The sequence below is a fragment of the Tetrao urogallus genome (genome assembly GCF_951394365.1).
Source record: "Tetrao urogallus genome assembly, chromosome: 1".
Taxonomy (NCBI): Eukaryota; Metazoa; Chordata; class Aves; order Galliformes; family Phasianidae; genus Tetrao; species Tetrao urogallus.
Genome location: NC_136813.1, coordinates 170917893 through 170933702, shown reverse-complemented (window position 1 = coordinate 170933702; position 15810 = coordinate 170917893). Strand labels below are relative to the sequence as shown.

Genomic DNA, 15810 nt, shown 5'->3' with positions numbered 1-15810 from the left:
TCCACATAAAATAAATCTCTTTCAAATGGAATGTAACCAGTCTCTAAATACTATCAAATATTACAGTGTCTCTATAAATAGAAAATTATATAGTGCGGAAGAGCTAAAGCAGTCCTTTCCAAATTGTTCAAGTGTATATATTTCTCTCTCTTTACTACCATTAATAAACAGTTGGTTGAGCTACAGCTGTTCTAGCATTTGGCAACAGTTCAAGTAACTTCCCCTCTGCTCTCTCTTTGCATCCCTCCATCTTCCATTTTGAAACCACAAAACTCCAATGTTGTATCTTGATTTCATAACACATTAGGAAAAATGCCATGTTTCAAACTGTTGGTACATGTGCAGGCAATCAAGGAAGCGTGTCATAAACTCAGCATGGTCCTTCTATGTCACTCACGTAGTGGCATATCTCCAGTCCCAGTGCTACATCCAGGAGAGGCTACGTGCTAACAAGCCCCCTCTTACTTGCACAGAGCCTGTTCAGAAGGATTTCAGAATAAACTTGATTTATTGGACCTTGGACATGATATGGGGACCGAGAATTTGATGCATAGTCCTGCAGTTGTGATAGCTTGCTTTGACTGCTGAAATATTTCCCCAGTGTATAGTGCCTCGATAACGTCATTGTTATGTGTGGACTTTCTTCAGAAGGATTGTATTTCACCACCTGCAAAAGAAGTGACATATGTGAATGCTTTCTGCATGCACCTAGAAGGATACACAGCTGTGTCTACACAAATGTTGAGGCAGTTCTCCACAAAGCAAGTTCTGATACTCTTACCTTGATTTGCAAGTTGCTTACAAATGTTATTTTAGTGGGTCAACTTGTTGCAATAAATGCTAATTAAAGTGTAAGATCGTATTAAGCTTTGAAATTAAATGTGCATCTCCTTCACACTCACTTGGTTTACTCTGTAATATCTTCAGTATATTAGACACTCTTCATTAGGGATAATTTGATCTGAATGATCAAATTCATATTTCATACCTTGCCTGCACATCTACCTTGTGAAACACAAACTCAGAACAGCCCTGACTTGCAGAAATGTAAGTCCAGTTGTTCTTCGTTTCCAGTAAATGAGGAACCTATGCTGTTTCTAAGCTGCAGGCCTTGCTAGAATGCCCTCACTCTCAGGTCTTGATGAAAGAGTGGCTCAGCTCCATGCTGGGCTGAGAACTGGGCTGTGCCTTTCTTCTCAGGATAGAGACTTAACTGCATTTTAACAGTCTTCTCTCTGCTTAGATGTTCAGGGCATCACACTAACAAAACCATGATGTGGTTCAGTAACTTAGTGGAGTAGAACTGTCCCCCTTGGGCTTCTACGTATGCATAAATCTCTGGAATTATCATGTTCAGTATGGATGGAATAAGCAAATATCTATAGAACTAGTGAGGTAGCATTCTCAGGAGCTTCATAACTGGAGAAGTCTCATGATGCTGAAGGCCTGGGCTCTGTCAACAAACAGTCACTGATAAACAATGAATCAACTTCATGAGAAAGAATACAGATTTTTGTACCAACGGAAGATGGAGTACAGAGAACTCCAGCCCAGCCAGTAACAAAGGAGCCAGGCAGTTAATTTATTTCTTATATCTCTGATGGCTTTCAATTTTGCTGCGGTATCAACCATAGCATGGGAGAAAAGCAAACAAACAAAGAAACAAACAAACAAAAACCCACCTATTTACTGTTAGTGAACAAACAGAAACAAAGTTCATACGTAGTGAGGCTCATAGTAAATGGATTGGAATAACTCACACAGAAGCAAATGTGAATGAAGGAAAAATGTTCAAAGGATTGAAAGACTGAGCAGAAAGTCTATGATGGAGATGGCTGAACTAACAAAAGACCAGGACTTATCCAAGTAGAAAATTAATATATCCTCAGACCAATTTGATGCAGATAAGCCAAAGGGCTGTTATTTTTTACCAGGCAATTACTACGGGTTCATTTTTCTAAGTTAGGGCCTTAGGTCCTACAGCTCCAAAATGATGCCACCTTGAACCAATCACCCAAACTGCATTCCTGTTAGGCATAATCTCCAAAGAATGCAATCCAGTGTTCACTCAGAAGCCAAGCACTTATTAAGATATCAAAATACCAAGCTTGCTTCTTTCTCTTCTGTTGTACCCATGCTTTCACTGCCATTAAATTTGGGAATAAATTTGAATAAAAATAGGTTTCAATAAGATCTTTATGACTGCTGGCAAATCTACTTCTCCATAAGCATTTTTGATGCATGAGGTAATTATAAAATCATGTTTGCATATGTGTACAGAACTAGAAATATGTTTGGGAAGAAAGATCCAGAGTTATGCAAGACTTTTTGTCCCAGATCAATATAATTTCCCATGAGTCTAGACTCCTTGCCAATCTGCTGCAGATTTCTGTGCTGTCAGCATGACCCAAGGCTCTCTGAAGTGTGTTGGTGGGAACTCAAATAATTTATCAGGACAAACAGGGGATATATTTGAACAGCTAGTGAGAGCTAAATGAGAACTAATGAATGCATTTCAGTTCCTGTTTTCTGATCGCACAGAATAGATATCCCTCCATTCCCATATGGCTGTGCCTTGCTTCAGTTTGCAGAGGGGTGCTGTCTTCTGGGAGATTAGGAGGACATTTTTTTAAGAGAAAGAAAGTGAAAGTAAAAAGTAGATTTAATCACCTCATCTGGTTTCATACAACATGAAATGTTCTGGAGTTTCACATAATGTTCTTGGCTCCAACCTCAGAGGCAAAATGCCATTTTCCTAGTGGAAACTGCTCCAGCACCTGATGAAACTTCATTTGCCAGGATGTAGAAATAAACTGATGACAAAACTGTTAAAACTAACGAGGTATCAAAAACATTCAAGGACTTTCTTTTTGCTTTCGTCAAGGATCAAGTCTGGTTTTTGGTGGCTGATGGATTCTCCTGGGTACATCTATGTTTCTTTCAACACACTGGCCTCTCAAGCCTCGTTAATAACAGCTCTACAAGCCAAATTCTTCCCTGATCTTCCCCAGAAACACACACTCTCTGTTTAGATCCTCGGGCAGTTAAGCAAGGCCAAATCTGCACATGAGCTCATGCAAAATGATGGAAAAGTGCATGAGAAGTGCTGATGGCTGATCATGCCCTGCTGTTTTCCACCTACAAAGCTTCTGAAATATTTCACTTTGAAGTCCTCCATTTCACTGAAAAGCTTGGTGGAAGTGGAAAGCATCAGCAATGACCCACGAAGACACCCACATCTGGGCAGTAGGCAAAAAGGGGCTCGATGTAGCTGTCTGGGTGAAAAGGAGGGAGGCATTTACTCCATGGAACTATTTATCCATCGCATAAATATCTGCTCTATGACTTATTCCCATCATCTCAGCTCCATTTGGGCTGAGCTGTGTTCATCCCTCCCTAATGTATAAAGCAGAGCAGATTAAAGGATCAGCTAATTAACCATGTACGCTGTGTTTGGTCCCAAAACAGGACAGAGGCCAAAGCAACGGACTGAAAACATGAGAGTGCTGAGGAGCCTGAGGTAGAAACGAGCTGTGAGGCTTGCCCTCAGCACACGCACTCCAAAATGTCTGACAATATTCCCAGGCCAGTGCTCTGTCCAGTCAGCCTCAACAAACTGTAACAGGGTCCAGCTAGGCACAGCTGATTGTTTCTCTTTTTTGGGAACACATTTATTGTCCGGTAAACTGTTTTTCCCTGACATTGTACCTTTGTGTGGAATGTCTAAATAGAAAAATCAAAGCCTTATATTTTATTAATATGAGCGCTGTGGCTGGGAGAATGAATTATAATCCACAGGCTACAAAAAAATGGTCAGGCTTGCTATGCTAGGGTCCAACTGGCAGACACCAAAAGGATACTCTAGAATTTTGCTTCAATTTTAGTATCATCAGCATTGAATTTCAGTTTGCTTGGTTTAAACTACTCTTAAGTTTAATTAGCCATAGTATATCTTGTTTTTTCCAGTGCATATTGTGCATGCCTAAAGAAGGAAACATTTTTATCAGATATTTCCATCTTCTGGAACTTTAAGGGAAATACATCACAGCTGTTGTGACATTTCTTTACAGCAAGAATGAGTGCTTCTACCTTGTTCTGAGTGTCACAGCCCACCTTTGTAGCTGTGAAGCTACAAAGCTTCTGCACGTGGTCGATGTCCTGGGGACAGGCTTGGCCAAGGGTAGGGCTTGCAGAAAAATAGGCATGGCTTGGCAAATTAAGCAAAAGGTTTTGTCCTTCTCTTGAGGGATTCAGAGAACATTTGGCGGTCATTCTCATTTTAAGTCATTTCTTTTGACAGAAAACAAATTGCTAAAATCATGCTGGAAAGATACTTATGTTTCACTGGTTTTGTTGACAATTTTTAAAAATTTATTATGATAACTCTAATTTTTTTGAAAATTAGGATTGTCTCCATAAGGAATAAATAATGGAGTTCTGTCTCTTAAATGATACTTCAGATTGCTGGTGTCATTATTCTGGTCAGAAATCAAACTCCTGATATTTCTATTAAGAAATTTCTTACTGACACAAAGCCTCCAGCTGATTGTGAAATACCATGAAATCATTAACTCTTGATTTCAAGAAGACATCCTTCATTGCATCCTCTTTCTTTTTCTTCCAGTTTGAACTTTTCAGTAACAATTTCTTTTCATTTCATATTTTCATTCTATGCTGTGAAAGAAAGTGTACTTGCCATTTGTCTTATGGTCATGTAAAGGGAAGTGTAAGCTTCTTGAAAAACATGACAGTTCAAATTTCACGGTCCTAAACAGATTTTAATATAAAAATTTGTGGTGGTTTCCTAGTTTTTTTGATAAAGAGACAACCCGGGTTCAGTTCATAAGAATAAGGATCTTCGTGGCATCACAATCAATTTCTTACTGTGCTACACATGATTTTATCTATACATATCCAGGAGGTTTATCTGTCCTTGGATCCAGCATTGAACTGAGGCATGGTGCTTCTGGTGATTTGTGAGTGCACAACTGCAGTTTTCACTGAAGAAATACTTATTTATCAGAAGTAAGTTGTTGGGTTTTTTTTTGTTTTTGTTTTTGTTTTTTTTTGTTTGTTTGTTTTGTTTTTGTTTTTGTTTTTAGTATCTGGAAAGATATGTCCTCTTTATTCCTCAAAGATTTTCCTAGTTTCTGAACAGAGTAATGTAATATTTGTGAGCCTTCTTTTAAGCAATGCTCAGATTTTCAACACACTGATCATACAAATAAAACCTGGGAAGTGGCCTTTTATACCAAAAGCACAAGCCACATACTCAAAGGACATCTCAGACAAACCAGAAAAACTTTAAATATCTTATTTTTCAAATTCCCATTGGTTTGGCCTCCTAGGCACTGATTTTGTGTCTAAATATAATAATGTGTTTACTAATTAGTTTCTGATTTAATCCACGGAATCCCCTCACTTGTAATATGCTGTGAAGACTCCCTGCCTTAGAACAAACAGAATAAGAATATATTCTCAATTGCCTTATTCACATATTTTATCACATCCCTGTTGTGTTCACTCTCTACAGACCTCATACAAAAAAGAAATCAGAGATTTGGGTGAGAATGAGAACAAATGACTTACCATTTCTGTTAATTTAACCTGTCATTGTAATGATACCAGATAACTTTTTCTTAGAAATGTGAAAACGTATATACAGAAATAAGAGCAACCTTTCATTTTAAATCATGGTTTGAAGGGAGTCTGCCAACCAGCTCAGTTAGGAAGGCTTAGGACAAAACATGTGAGACTGAACTATTATGAAAACAAAAACAGAGTACATGCAGAAATAGCAGAGATACATAATGGATAGCAAATCCTGTAAGAACCTGGAAAGAATAAAGTATTATTTTCCAAAAGTTACCTCTTTAGAAGAGCATGCTTGTTTTTCTTTCAAAGAGCAACCATCACACCAGCTCAGCCTGTTGTTGGGCAGCCATACCATTTGGTCCACAGTGGCCAAGTGCCACCATATGTGTGCTGCTGTCTTTACAGCCTTTACTCAGGCCTAACTTCCAGTTACAACAGCAACTTCTATTTGCATACCTTTTTGTTTCTAAGTTCCTAAGCAGTTAAAAGCTCTCATAAATACCCGAGAAATACATAAACTCCTACCTCATGGAAATGACACCCGCACTTCCCCCGCAGGAATTCTTTGTATCGTCCCATTGTGATGATGAACGTGTCAACAACTTCATAGCCATATGTTTTTGCTGTCTCCAAGATAACCAAGTTTTCATTCCACAAGTTTTGTACTTCTGCCTGCATTCCAGATAACATATTGCAAAGTTTTTCAAAAGGACTTTTTAAAGGTTATTTTATTTTGCCATTGAAACGAATAGTAAAACTGCATTTTGGACAAAACAGTTTCATTATATATATTTCCTTAGAACAGGTTATGCAGCACATAAATAGTTATAAGAAAATTTACAATATTTTCTTTCAATTGCACAACAAATTGGATTGATTTAGAGAAGATGTAAACTAGAAACAAAATTAGCAGTAACTGTAATTATTTTTCAGTAGATGCCCAGCTTCCTTTCCTTCATGGGAATGTTTCAATGCTGCTTAAAATATAATTACTGAGTAATTTTTAATATACATTTTGTTAATATATTTCAGAAAAATATCCTATTATGAAATTGTCTATGTAACAAATTGTTCTTGTAAAGTATAAATTCAGATTCAGATCAAAGACACTGAGACTGTTGTTTAAAAAGGAATATATGGCATAGGTATCTTAGACACATAGTAAAGAACAGAATATTTGTTCTCAACATATTGCAGGATGACCAAGAATAGAAAGATTAGCTATAAATTTGTCTAGGCAGCACATTTTGACACTGCAGGTAGAAGGGCTTTGAGAGTAGCTGGGGTAATCCAGAAGTCCAGAGCACCCAAACTACATGCAAAATTTGATATATGATTCAAATATTGAAAAGGAAAACGTAGTGAATTGCACACTTAATTTGATTTCTGGAGTTTTCTGAATTTCCTGAATTTGCTTGAGAAATAGAATAAAAATAACCTTTGGAAGCCTTTAATAGTCTTTCTATCCTTGCCCCACCTACATAAGATCAAAGTTCTTCTTTCTCCTTCTAGGTCTGAACTCTGCTGAATGCTATAGCAATAACTTTGACCATGTTTGTTCACATGGATTCCAACCACTTTTCCAATGTCCCATAATTTAGTCATCTTTATAAAGAAAATGGTTGGAATCCATAAGAAGAAATTCAGTAAAGATTACTGGCAGATAATGTAAATCTAGAAAGAATTGGGCAAAATCTGACAATTTGCCTCTATAGCAAAAATCACATGCCAAACAAAGTAATGTATTATGGCTGGAAGAAGAGGTGAACAGCAGATCTCAGTGTCTATATAATCTAGAAAAGCTATGAGTTTTCTCTATTCAACAGGTGTGACTAAGCTGTTCCCTAGTGTTACATGCAACGGTGGTAGGCATTAATTACTTTATTCTACCTTGCAGTGCTTCCCAGCTTTGTCTTTTCCACGTATTTCATGTGTTCTCTCTCCCACCAACAAAATCGTAAATAAAAATATTGAACTGAATGAGTTATACAGTACATTGAAATGAGCCCATCTGTTACTCTGAGAAGTCTTGGACATGATTTCAACTTGCTGTATTGCTCGCTTGGTCTGATTGTATCACCCTATGGAGGGTCTGTGCTTTATGTGGTACAGAGAGCAATCTGCCCAGCCCCAGTTCAATGTCAACTCTGCCGAAAGGCTTAATATTGGATGTTCCTCTAGTTCTTGGCACAGCTGACTGAGCACAGTGCCTCAAATGACTCTGATTGCAGTGGAATTCATGAAATAAGGCTAATTGGTTTGAATCCACATCAGTAAGCCACACTAACAAATATAAACACCATTCTTTCTTTGATCCAAATAGAAGTTGCTCAGCAGGAGAGATAACATACTTCGACCAGACAGAAGAAATGGTTGCTGAAATAACAAGTCTTCTGTGAAAATGCATTCTAAATATACTGTTACTTACCTGTGATAAAGAATGTATTCCATCCACTGGGAGGTGAAAGCCCATCCCTATGGATTTGATAATTACCAGGATATTTGATAGATTTTCTCTGTTTGGCAAGTGAAAAAGATAAAAACAGGACACACGTTTTACTTAACATGCACATTGAAAGACACCTCATTTTTTTCTTTCAAAGTCAGTTAAGTCCACACCCATAAGAAAACAAGTGAAATGTTTGCATTTAAAATTTCTGGTGTTTTCTCATAATTTATCGTATCAAGTCTTGACATGGAATAACACTAAGTGCATAACATTACCTGTTCAACACCTTTTGGATAATTTGCAGGTGATTGGAATTAAGCCACTGAACGCCACCTACAATTAGTACGGTCTGGTCTGTGTTCTCCAGCGGACGTGATCTGAAACCCAGAAAGAAAAAACCAACACGTTGCCTTAAAACAGATGGCAAACATTTTAACGGCACTGCATTGCATTTCAGTGAACTGTATCTGGCACCCTGATCAGAGGCCTGATGTCATTTTCTACTACTTTTCAACCACACAATACGGCCTGAACACATTGTGTTTAATTGTTTGCTTACTTTACTTCCAAAATCTGTTAAACACATTTGTGAATAGAATAAAACACAAACAAGCCAGCAGTGGAGTTTATACAGTACCTCTGCAGCAGTTGTTCTAGTGCTTTTTCAAAAGTTGGTCTCTGGTTTGCAGTCATCCAAAACTGGGGATAGTAGGAGTAACTGATGAATGTTTTTCCCTCATTGATATTATCATAACATTTAACATCATGAGTCTTTTGCCATTCCTGAAGAGTCTCATTCACTCTTTCTATTAGATAGTACATCATCCCTCTGTTGGTTGAGTCACCTATAAAAAGAATCTTTGGATGGAAAAGAAGATGTGACTTAGAAGCTATACACACCAAAAACAAAAAGCAAAGAATACAGCCAGGCTGGAGGCTTTTAGATCCTTTTCACAAAACTCAAGAAAACTCTCTGTGAGCTGCCAGTGAGGGCAGGCCTGACAGCTCAGTACTAAAATTCTGACTTAGCAAACATTATCCAATTCAATGAAAAAAAGTACAAATAAATGTCTACAGTTGCACAGTTAATATAACGCTTTTTATCCTTGCTTTCTTTAGCTTAACATTATAGTTCAAATTGCTAATAGTTTCTCTCCTGATTTCTTGCAGTTTCCTGCTTTGCTTCCTTCAGTTTTTCATGTGGTTTGTTCCTACACAGCATGTCTTGGTTAACTTCTGTCTTCCATAAATGTGATTAATTAGAAGTTACACCAAAGGAACACACACATCAATGAGTGCAACTGCTGCCTTATTTGTAAAGAGATGGTCTTTCTTTCATTTCAGAGAGAATTAAGAAAGAGAGCTATTTTGGTGGCAAAGAATCTGAATACAGTCCTGGACTGTGTGTGACAGGAAGCACTGCATCCTAAAGGGAGCTGAAAGAGCCATAAGGATAACAGAGATGTCAGCAGTCTGTCTCTGAACTTGCAAATGAATAAAGAAGTTAAATGTAGGGTTGCTTCAAGCTGTTCTGTTGACTTTGCCAAATCAAGGGTTTTGTACGTTGAGACCACAGAACTGAAGGTATATATTTTCAATACTATTGCCCTATTTTTAGTGGATAAAACTAACATTTCCTCCTGCTAAGGAAAACGTGTAAGCAATGATAGAAGTTCAAATCTGAAGAGATCACAGGTTCACTGAGATTTGCCAGTGAAACTGCCTATGATCTGTAAATATCACAGTCAACCAGAAATGCATACAAGGGAGCAAAAATATAAAACTGAGAGTCAGAAACCCCACAGAGCCATAACACAATATCAACCCTGTTTTCTGTACAGCAGTGTGCCTCTTTTTCCTGCCTCCTCTGGCATTGGGGGTAGTTGTCATCCTGTAAGTAGGGGTTGACATTTGGTTTTTGATTTGGTTGGTTTCTTTTTTCATGCTTTAACACTTCCACCTTGAATGTTGGTTAGACAAATAGAATTCAGACAACACAAGATAACATGTTTAAGAAGATGTTTCCAAAGTGTCCCTTAGAGATTTTATGCGGTGAAAACATAATGGACTTTTCTCATCTAATAGATCTCTATTTATCTGTTCCCTTCAGGAACAGTTTTAGAGACTGAATCCAGTGCCCCCTATGAGACTGCTGTGAGAAAAAATGAACCACAACTGTGTCCCAAGGAAAGCTCCCTCAAGACAGAATCTGTTTCGCATGAACATACCCTGATCTGGTGGCAGAGCCGAGAATGCACACAACAGTAACTTGAACATTCCATGCCCTGTCTGCAGGTTGCAGAGAATCATTTGGTAGGCACAGAAGCTGTTTTAAATTCATACATAGAAGCTGCTTTATGTCCTTTTCTGGATCTCTCAAGGCTGTTTTGCAGATTAAATTTGTAAACAGTTGCTGTTCCTGCTTGGACTGCACAAGAGCTTCTCTCACATGCAAGGGGATTTCCAGCTCTTTTCACACTGTGCCACAAGAAACCTTTTTAAGCCAAGCACAACATGACTCAGAAGTCAAGGATCTTTGGCAGTGGAAGGATTTGTTGGATTCTCCCCCTTTCCTTCTCTAATGCACAAACATGCACACAATTATTTACAGTTTGGAAGACAGTCCACACTACAATCTGACCTAATTCTAAAGTAGGCTAACTTGAGGTTTTAAACAAGAATTCTTCAACTTGCAAAAGCTCTTAATCTCTCTGGTTTGTCTATATCCACATCTCTTTAATCTTCACTTCATGAGTCCATCACTGTGTTATATAGATGGATATCTATTTAAAGAGTAGTTCTTAGATATTTGTAGGCAAGGATATCATTAACTTGTGGTATGGGTGAGTAAATTTCTATAAAAGTACAGAACACCATGAGCAGAATAACAAGCAGGCTCTACTAGGTCATACACAGTAGATCATGTTAGACTATTTTCTCATAACATATAACACCATTTTGGAATCAGTTATGATGGGGATTTCCAACTGAAAGGAGCACATTCAGCTATAAGCTACACTGATTTGGAAAATGTGGCAATTTTGCCTTAGTCTTTGTTATATAATGACTTATATTCTGATAAATACTTTCTCTTCTAGCTGTATGAGGTCTAATCTCATCTAGCTGTATCCCAACAGCAGACAACAACACAACACAAAAACAAGCAAAAAAGACAAGAAAAAAAAAAGAGAGAAGAGCCATGGCATGCAGATGCAAAACATGACATATAGACGCAAAAATGTCTTAGTGCCAAGATGCTAGGCATCATATAAAAATATAAGATGGACCAAAAATAGCATTACTGTTGTGCTGATGTTCTGAGAATGTGAAGGAGGTGCTGGGAGTCAGAGCAGACTCTTGTAGAGCAGTCAGCATAACTAGATGAAGCAGATAATTGTCAGTGCCCAGAGGTACTTCTTCAAATAGCTAAAGACTCACAAGGCTGTCCACACCTCACCTCTGAAGGAGTAAGTTTTGAGTCTCAAAACATCTCAATTTTCACTCTTAAGTGAGCTTGTTGTGAAGAATTAAAGCAGATCAGGAAAAGGATTAGATCCATGACTGAGCGTCCATGTGGGAATGTATATTTATAACTAGGAGAAGGTGTGGCTGAAAAGGATGTCAGGAATGTGACAGATAGCAACATCACATTGGTGGATGAATACAGGTTGCACCAGGAAAATTAACCTAAATACTCAGAAACCGGTCTGCTAAGAGAATAGTTAAGACTTGATGTAAAAGGAGAAGAGGAAAATGAGCCAAAGCAGACCTGTGTTTGTACAGAAAGAGAGATATAAAATGTAGATTATCTTCAAAGATGTCAGTCAGTTATACCAATCATATTAGCTTTCAGTCAAGAAATCTCTGACTTCAAGCAGGTATGAGCTATGCCAAGACAGTATCACTGGAATCACGCAAGTCTGTTTAACTCCAGCTACTTCCTTCACAGTGAAATCACAGCACTGTTGAAAGACATGTCATTAAAATGAGTGCTGATGTCTTGTGATCTTCACTGGAGGCGTCAGCAGACACACTCTGGAGACAATGCGTGCCGCATTCTCAACGGGATGCTCTGCATCCCATAAATGCAGCAGAGATCTCAGACAGAAAGATAACTGTGGATTCTTTGTAATCCAATGCATCCCAGGCTGCTGGATGCACAGCATATCACCGCCAAACCTGCATGCAGAGCATCCACTCATTAAGGCCTTCTCTGCATCCATCAGTCTGGTTCTAACTATTGTTCCAACCATACTGTGAGGCATCTGTTAATCCTGGAAGGAAACAGACAAATTCTTTTTCTTCTGCTTAAAAAAAAATACCCAGGTGGATGAACAGGGCATTTGTGTGTAATCCTACCTGCAAAAAGTCTTTTCAAAATGCCATTGCCCTGAATTGGCCAAGCACAGTTTGTTGTGATATGCTATCACAATAGCATATCTATCAGAAAGTATCAGAAAGTATCTTTCAAAGCATCCACCCTTTGCAAGCTTCATTATCAGCATTTGTTTGGACAACCCAGAGGCTAAAGCAGGTGGTGCATAGCTCCAGGAAGAAAACTTGCTTATGTCCTCCAAATAATCCAAGAGCTTTGATGAATTAGACTAATTATTAAATGCAATTGAATGTGTGGTTGCTATGGCAATATCTATATATTCTATATTTCTATATAGTTGCAAAAACTTACCAAAGCTGTGCATGCCACATATTATTTGAACCAGGGGCTCTGTGGATGCTCCTGTTTAGCTCTATGACAATAATGAGCCAAATGATGGTTCAGGTGTGCAGAATATGCTGTATCTCATTTTCTCCACAGTCTGGCACAAGGCTTAGTCCTGCGCTGTTCAGGTCAATGGGGGATTTGTCTGCAGGATGACTAAAGGATCAGGCATACATAAGGCTATAATTTTACCAGACAGAGAACAACACTGTCATGCAGACAGATGCTTTCAGCGTCTTCTGTTGCAAATGTTTTGTGAGAAAAAAATCCATCATAGCTTACAGGCTTTAAGAGATTGTGTAAGCATAGTGGAATTCACTTCTTAACCAGACCTATCATTATAAATTAACCACGCTTAGGAAACCTAAGCACCTGTAAATCCCAAACAGTACTTAACTCTAAAATATTATTAAGAAATTATAAGCTAAAATTCCTGTTTTAACAGCTGAATTTTAAGTACTTCAGCAAATATTGCCTTTTTACATTTCCTGTCCTTAATTACACATGATTCAATGGCACTTTATTATAAGACTAAACTCTGAGAAATATTTCTCAATGATAAACAAAATCTCCCCATGCTATTGAGGGTAGATTTCTATGTGCTGCTAATTGGATAAATAATTACCTGTTAGATCTCCTTTTCCTATACCTAATTTTAAAAGTTACTGTACAAAATTCAGAGCACTGTGTCTTAATAGAATTGGATAATTCTTACAGCAAATTCTTGTTAAACACAGAGGATTTGTTGAGCCAATATCATACAGATACATTCTTTTTATTAAGATTGTCTATTTCTTTCCTTCAATTAGGGCACGCATGGAGTTCTGTAAAACAATGTACCTGCATCTTATTACCCTTACTAAGAGTTTAGAAGGGAGAACAATTACAAATGCTCAAACTGGAAAATCTACTATGCCAGAACCACCTGAGCCTCAACACTTCAGAATTTTCCTGTTTACAGTGTCTGAAATGCAAACATATGACTGACTAGTCTTGCTAACACATCATAAAGCAAAATGAGGCCTCTTATAAACTGTTTTTGTGAATGCATATCCTTTCTCATGTCTCCACCAATCTGTTTCACTACAGGTGGTCTTAGGTTCTTATGAAACAAAAACAGCTTAGCTCAAACACAGTTTTATATGCACACAAACTAAAATAGTAATTAAATACAATTTGAAGTCACAGCCAGGATAAGTGAATCACTGTTATAGAGAAAGGATTTGATAATTTTATAGATGAGCTTTGAATTACAAATGCATTTTAATTAAATGTATGAAAGCAGCTTGAAATTAGAAAAAAAAAATTGAAAAGCATATTTTGGTAGGCTTTTTTTACATTGAATACAGGAAAGAAGTGCTATTTGAATGATCGTATCTTTCAGAAATGCTGATAAACACATAAAAGAAATCAAAGATCAAGAAACACATCTAAGCACTGTATTTAACTGCTGTTCTATGAAACATAACAAAAAAGTATAGTTGCACTTAAACTTACAGTTGATCTTATATGTGCTACATCCAAAAAGAGACTATTGGCATTCACCTTCCATCTTGCTTCATTAGTTGCTGATGCATATCCAGATATTATTACACAGTAATGTGTAATGATAAACTCACTGCACGCTTCCCTTCACTTTTACTACAGGCAAAACAATACACAGACTTTTTTTTTTTTTCTTGTGTGTGTGTGCACTGCATTAAAAGAGGTGCATAAGGACACAATCTGCAGTTATCATAGTTGGAATGTGACAGCGGCAGAGAGATTGACACCTCATTTTTAAAGAAAATATATAATCACAGGCACTTATGTTGTTTTATCATGTCTAATTGTGAAGTTTTAATCATACAAAGTAAAAACCAGCACATTAGAATCATGAAGCTGAACTATATGTTTTTTGACGGACAAAAATCAGAGGCTTCAGCCTAATGTATCAGAAATATTACTAATTCCTTTTCCTTCAATTCCTGATCAAATCCTACATGAGTCTGAATTTTCTCCAAATGGTACTCTAGAGTCAAATCCACAAAATCACAGAGGCTCAAGGGAAGGCATGACATCATTTGATCCACTGATGCTACTGACATATGCCACTCTCTTTTCCAAAGGAAGACTTGGTAATTACGTGGGCTGTTTAACTGCCTTATTTTGAAATACATTTTGAGCAAGAATTCAGATACTGTGTGGTCTGCAGGTAAGAAAACAGGGCTGAGTTGGGAGATCTCACAGTTACTTCCAGCTCTGATGGAACAATTTTACTACTGATGCTGCAAAATGTAGATTTTGTGGAGAACAATGTTACACAAGATGAATATTTCAAATACGATGGCATACTACCAATCCCCAGAATACAGAAGTATGTACCATATTTGAATGCATTTTGGTAAGTGAACATGAGTGATTTCTGTTGTCCTCTAACTTCAGCAGGATTAAAAAACATTCTAAATCATCTCAGTATCCTAATCTAGGCTGATGATTTTGGGCTTATATTTTGCCCTCATTATGTTTTTGTTGTCTGCTCAGCGTGTCGGGGTTGAACCCTTCTGTTTATTTTACTAAGGAAATTATGATGTAATTAATTGATATTAATTCAGTGATCTCTATAGTGTTTAAAGCTGAGGTATATAATGGTTTGAAAACAATATCACAAGTTAAGGAAAATAAATACTGATGGATGGTTATAAAAATATCTTGAATAAGAAAAATGTGTTTATTCTCAAGAATTATACCTGTCTACTCAATGGCTCCCTTACAAAACTGATAAGCAAAAGTCTCTTTCAGTGAATGCCTGAAAAAAAAAACCAAAACTTTTTCTATCATATCCTCACAGTGTATAAAGTTTCCCTTAATCATAGACATAATCAGGACTTTAACACCCAAGCCATTTCTACTCATCCAATTTATGTATAAAGAAAGACTTTCTGACTTCCTAAGTTCCAACAACACGAGGAACTTGATCCAGGCCTTACAATTATTTATTTGGTGAAAGAAGCACAAATGTTATTTGAAAATGCTACACAAAATTAATAATACCACAGTATAATAA

The 15810-nt window shown here is 37.3% G+C and overlaps 1 protein-coding gene across 1 annotated transcript in view; it reads right to left on the bottom strand.

Annotated features, from left to right (window-relative positions):
- Nucleotides 1-439: 439 nt before the first annotated feature.
- The window catches only part of CPED1 (cadherin like and PC-esterase domain containing 1), a gene marked incomplete at both ends in the record, with an annotated part of 139980 nt that continues 124609 nt past the window's right edge, over nucleotides 440-15810 (bottom strand). Inside the window, 5 exons of the mRNA XM_079538371.1 lie at nucleotides 440-667; nucleotides 6121-6267; nucleotides 8024-8111; nucleotides 8320-8421; nucleotides 8682-8902. Of these exons, the coding sequence (XP_079394497.1) occupies nucleotides 440-667; nucleotides 6121-6267; nucleotides 8024-8111; nucleotides 8320-8421; nucleotides 8682-8902 (786 nt within the window). The remainder of the gene's footprint in view (nucleotides 668-6120; nucleotides 6268-8023; nucleotides 8112-8319; nucleotides 8422-8681; nucleotides 8903-15810) is intronic.